The 5,228-nt window shown below is 65.4% G+C and overlaps 2 protein-coding genes across 2 annotated transcripts in view; both read right to left on the bottom strand.

The window, feature by feature from the left end:
- Positions 1-1,539, bottom strand: part of WFIKKN1 (WAP, follistatin/kazal, immunoglobulin, kunitz and netrin domain containing 1) — a 2,425-nt gene extending 886 nt beyond the window's left edge. Inside the window, exons 1-2 of the mRNA XM_004373364.1 lie at positions 1,330-1,539; positions 5-706 (exon numbers count right to left, since the gene is read on the bottom strand). Of these exons, the coding sequence (XP_004373421.1) occupies positions 5-706; positions 1,330-1,539 (912 nt within the window). The remainder of the gene's footprint in view (positions 1-4; positions 707-1,329) is intronic.
- Positions 1,540-3,414: 1,875 nt separating this feature from the next.
- The window catches only part of RAB40C (RAB40C, member RAS oncogene family), a 20,668-nt gene continuing 18,854 nt past the window's right edge, over positions 3,415-5,228 (bottom strand). The window contains exon 6 of the mRNA XM_004373131.2: positions 3,415-4,931. Coding sequence (XP_004373188.1) covers positions 4,651-4,931 — 281 coding nt within the window. The 3' untranslated portion in view covers positions 3,415-4,650. The remainder of the gene's footprint in view (positions 4,932-5,228) is intronic.

Raw genomic sequence — 5,228 nt, 5'->3', positions numbered from 1 at the left:
CGGCCTCACCCCGCTGCACCACCGAGAGCGGGAAGTCGGCGCGCAGCAGGCCGGCGGCGTTGCGGGCGGTGCAGGTGTAGAGGCCGGCGTCCTCGGGCCGCGCGTTGTACAGCACCAGCTGACCGATGCTGGTGACCACCACGTTGCCGTACATCTGGTCAGGTCGCAGAATCAGGTTCTCCTGCTGCTCGCTCTGCCTCTCCCAGGTGATGGCGGGGGATGGGCGCCCGCTGACGTCGCAGTGCAGGCTGGCCGTGCCCCCGACGGCCACCGCCTGTGGCGACGGGCTGCTGTAGAGAGCGGGTGGCTCGGGCGCGTCGGGCGCGGTCCCGGGCGTCGGGCGCGCTGTTGTCTCGGGGGTCTCGGGGGGCCCCGGGCTGCTGGAGGGCCAACCCAGCACCGACTTGCAGGGCACAACGCGCAGGCGCAGGCCCCGCAGGCAGGCCTCGGCGTCCAGGTAGCAGGGGTTGTAGTACGTGAGACCGTCGGAGGCGCACGTGAAACTGGGCTCTTTCCCACAGCGCTCGCGGCAGCGGCACACGGGCTGCCCGTCCCAGATGTCGCAGTCGGAGCCCTGCTGCAGGCACACGAAGCCCTCGCACGTGGCAGCAACTGGTGCAGTGGTGCCCCCGGGGGCAAAGCGTGCCGCCACGCAGCTCCGCAGGCCGCACACGTTGGGGCAGCACCGCTCGGGGGCCGCGCAGTCCTGGGAGGCAGGGGGGAGTGACTCAGTGTGCGCCCCCTCCGCTGCCTTGCTCCCTTACCCGCCTGGCTTGCCCTTGTGTCTGGGATGCCAGCAGTGAGCCATCTCTTCCAACAGTGCCGCTTGGCTGCAGCCAGTCACTGCCTCTTTCTGAGGAAGCTCACTCTGCTCAGCGTGATGAGCTGCCACTGCCTGAGCTACAGCACCCTTCATGTGGGCCACCCCGACCCCCAAACAGGTTTCGTCACTACCCCCATTGCACAGACAAAGAAACAGGCCGACCGAGTCCCACCGGCCCTCACCTCGCTAGTCCCAAATGAAAGAGCGGCAGCTGGGGCACAGCAGGGTGGCGCTGTTTGAGAGTGTGGGGTGGGGTGCCCCTCCCTGTCCCCAGGCCTGCAGGCCTGAGGGGGTGTCCACTCTGGTCCTTAGAAGTGGAGGGTGGCTAGGGCAGGACTGGGCAGGTTGAGCAGGGACTAGGTGATGAGTGCAGTGAGGAAGGGGGCTCTCAGTGTTCGGGTGTGTGGGAGTGCGGGATCCCCCGGGGCACAGCCTGCCCTGCCACAGAGTAGTGAGCCCCAGAGGACCTGGCTCCTGCCGACCCCAGTCCGCTCCCCTCCGCTCACCTGGTCCGCCAGGCACTCCCGCTCACAGGTGCTCTGGGCGTCCACCCACAGGTGGGGGTTAAGCTGGTTGGGGCACACGCCTGGGTGGCTCCCGGGCTCCGGTGGCGGCGGCAGGCTTGCCCCAGCGACCAGCCCGGCGTTGGCGGCGGCGGCGGCGGCGGCGGCGGCGAGCACCGTCAGGAGTGGCAGGAGCGGCAGTGTGGCCGGCATGGGGGCCGCGGAGCGCGGGGGCGGGCTGCGTGCGGCCGGGGCCCCTGGTCCACCCCACAGAGGCCCCGCCGGCATCCACGCCGCCTCTGCTGGGTCCTGCCTCCGGCCCTCGGCCAGCTGGCTCTCGCCTCCCGTCGGCCCGGGTTTCTCTGGCCTCTTCGCCCCCTATAATAGAGGCTCTGGCCGGTGTCCGGGGCTGGATGGTCGGGGTCCCTCCGAGCTCTCAGAGTCGGTCCATGTGGCTCCCGCCGTCTGGGCTGGCGGCTCCCAACCTGATCAGGGGGCTTCGGGAGGGGAGGAGGAGGGGCCGGGCCCAGGAGCACAGAGCCACTGGCCGAGCGAGGGTCATCGAGGGGCGGAGAAGGGCCGCCTCTGGCCAAAGCGGGGGAGGGGAGGGAGGCTGGGGGCACTGTAACCCGAGCCCCTCCCTCGGGCCCTGGGCTTTGGGAACCGTCGACAGCAGGATCAAAGCCCTCTGTCCAGACCCTCCCCCACTCCCGCCTCTCAGAACCAGGAAGGTGGGGGCAGGGCTGGCTGGCCTCAGCTTTTGTCCCTGACCTCTTGGGGGGGGCTCCCACGAGGTGGGGGTGGACAGATGCAGGCACCCCTCCCAGCACCGCTTCTGTGTCCCACCAGGCCCCCTTCGGGCTGGGCCTGCTGTCACCTGACGTCATTACGTCCACGTGAAACATCCAGGGGCGCAGGGGCACAGGGGCTCCAAGTTCAGCCCCAGCAGAGGGGGAGTTTGGGGGCTCTTGCCTTCCCAGCAATTCCACGGCCTTCTGCTCTCTTCCCGCACCCGCAGTGCCCTGTTGGCCAGCCCTCTGATGGCTGGGGGGGGGGGCTGATGCACCCCACAGCTTTCATTGGCAGAGAGCCCCCTGGTAAAACCCAGGTGCTGGACCCCTGGTCCAGGAGGAACTGGGCCAAAGACTGTTCCGGAGCAGTGCTGTCTCACAGCTACCCGGGGGGGGGGCACATCCCCATCTGTGCTGCCCAGTGCAGCACCCACTAGTCCACGGGCTGCTGAGCACCTCGGAACTGAGCCGTTAATTGTAGTTAATTTTGACTAATTCAAATGTAAATACCCAGTGTGGTCCACGGCAGGGAAGGGGACGGTCTAGTCCCTGGGGAGGCCAGGTTGGCGCCTCTGACAGCGTATTAGAGAGCCGATGCTCCTTTAGCCCTCCAAGACCGAAGGTGTGGGGACCACAACAGCTGTCCTTGTGGTTGGGGGCGTCTATCCTCAAGCCCTGGGGACATGGCAGGAGCCTCGCTGGGATCAAACAAGGCACAGGACAAAGGGCAGCCAGGAGTCAGCCCTTCTAAATCCCCTGCAGCTCCAGAGAGGCGGGGACCTCCCCAGGAGGGGGCTTCTCCAAAACGGATGGGAAACTGTCCCCGTGACCCTGCATCTGACCTTTTGACCCAGGAGGCAGGGTAATAAGAGCCTGGTGTTGCCAGGATGAAGCCAAGATGGTCGCCAGGACGTCATGGGTTCTGTCTTGGGGCCTGTAGCCGCTCCACACATGGTCAGCGGGGCTCCCCACCCAGGGCCCAGATCTGACCTGGCTCCCCCTCCCAGGTGGGCTTCTCCGTGGCAGCCCAGAAGCAAAACCGCCCTCACCAGGGGAACAGGGAGACACAGGCTGCAGAGTCTGGACCCTCACCTCACCCCTCACTGGGGGATGAGCTCCAACGGACAGCTGCAGGGTTGGTGAGGGCAGAGGGCAGGGCGGTGGAGAGCTGGGTTGGCTCCACAGCTGCGAGGACCCCTCCCCCAGCCCCTTGCCTCCTGCATCACAGCCCCCACCCACCAGGCACTGCACTTAATTTAAAATCAGAGATTTTAATTTATATAAAGCGAACCACGGTGTCACAGTCAAGTTACAGTCACTGTACAAAGAACTAAAAACAGTTCAGAGAGAACACAGGAATGGAGCAAGTCCACAGCAGCGAAGGGTAGTGTCGACGTGAACGCAGAGCCATCCATGTCTGCGAGGAAAAACCAAGCCCATGGGTTCTGTTCATAATTCTAAGAGGCCATTTGTAGGAACAGGCTGGGAGGCCCGGGCACACATCTGCGAGTCCAGCGTTGCCCAGCCACCTGCTTAGGACCCATCTCAGGAAACGCACCGGCCACCTGAGATGTCCGGGGGTGGGGGTGGGACAAGCTAAGAGGTTGAGGGCAGGAGGTAGAGTTGAGCACCAGTGTGACCAATGGCCGCGTCGCCCAGGTCAGGGTGAGGGACAAGGAGGGGGCAGCAGGCAGCTTTGTGAGGGGCAGCCCCACTCGGCCTACAGCACAGCATGGGCTGCTGGGTCCTGGGCACTGGGGTTAGTGTAAAGTAGCCACCACCCCAGAAGATCCCTCTGCAGTTCACAGCACCCAGGACCGTGTTTTTACCTCTACAGAGCCCTCAGTCTCTCTGGAGAGACCAATCTGAGCTGTGTGGGACTGACGAGGGGAGGTCGTGAGCTGGCAGAGTGCTCGGGCACCCCAGCCCCTTGGGAAAGCATTTACTCATCTCCAGGCCTCTGACAGGTGGGCATACGGTGTCATCCGAGTACTGGACGGAGCCCCGGACACTTTTCCCAGCCCCACACTGGGGTCAGTGTACAAGATGGTCAGAAAGTGGCCTGCCAGAGGCTTCCAGAGGGTGCACCCGCTCGTGTCCCACTGGATCTGTGCAGGCCTCGGTGCCCGTGATGTGAACCAGACTCTAGCTCTGACCCCCCTCCGGTCCCCTCCCGTGTCCCCAGCACATTCCCATGGACGACACAACTGCACCCAGGCCTCCCTGACGGCCCTTAAAAATGTACAAAAACAGGCCACGTGTTTTCTATAAACGAGAACAGCCATCCCAGCCCCTGCGCTCCTCAGGGCGTCTCCCACCATGGCCGGCTGTGCCTCCTGAATGGCGGGACACCCGCGGAGTCTGCAGCGCAGGCGCACGCCCACCCTTTTGAGCTTGCTCCGCTGACACCAGCCACATGCCCCTCCCTCGAGCTCAGGCCGGAGAAGTGCCCTGCCGGCTGATCCCCGCGCCGAACCTAGGACGTCCCTCCTGGCGCGTGCAGGTGGCGGGCGTGGTGGGGACGGCGAGCTCGCTAGGAGATCTTGCAGTTGCTGCGAGAGCAGTTCTGGGGGGGGCTCTGAGGGGGACGGATGGAGCGGGACCGCTTGAGGCTGTTGCCCTTGCTGCCCCCGCCGCCGCCCCCGCCGGCCAGCGAGTAGGAGCGGCCGTGCATCATAACCGCGTTCATGCCGTTGGCCATGGAGAAGGACTTGAGGTGGCTCTTGATGGTGACGGGCAGCGGGAGCTTGTCGATGAGGTGCACTGGCGTGCAGGACACTATTGCGCGGCAGCAAAGGTCCTGCAGGCTGAACACTGGGGGGCAGGGGAACGGGTCAGACTGCGGGGGTCGGTCAGTGACGTTGGCGGCTACAGTGGGGGGGAGAGTGGCCCACAGGAACCCTCCAGCGTGGGCGTGGTCAGTGGTGGTAGGGGCACGTCACTCGTGGCGGGCGTGTCAGTAGGGAGGGCGGTAAGAATGTCAGTCGTAGGCGCGTGGGTGGGTGGGGCGGTAAGAACGTCAGTCGTGATAGGCGCGTGGGTGGGCGGGGCGGTAAAAACGTCAGTCGTGGTGGGCGCGTGGGTGGGCGGGGCGGTAAGAACGTCAGTCGT

Source organism: Trichechus manatus, unplaced genomic scaffold, assembly GCF_000243295.1.
Source record: "Trichechus manatus latirostris isolate Lorelei unplaced genomic scaffold, TriManLat1.0 scaffold00024, whole genome shotgun sequence".
NCBI lineage: Eukaryota > Metazoa > Chordata > Mammalia > Sirenia > Trichechidae > Trichechus > Trichechus manatus.
The sequence above is the reverse complement of the archived record's forward strand: the minus strand, read 5'-3'. Positions and strand labels throughout refer to the sequence as shown.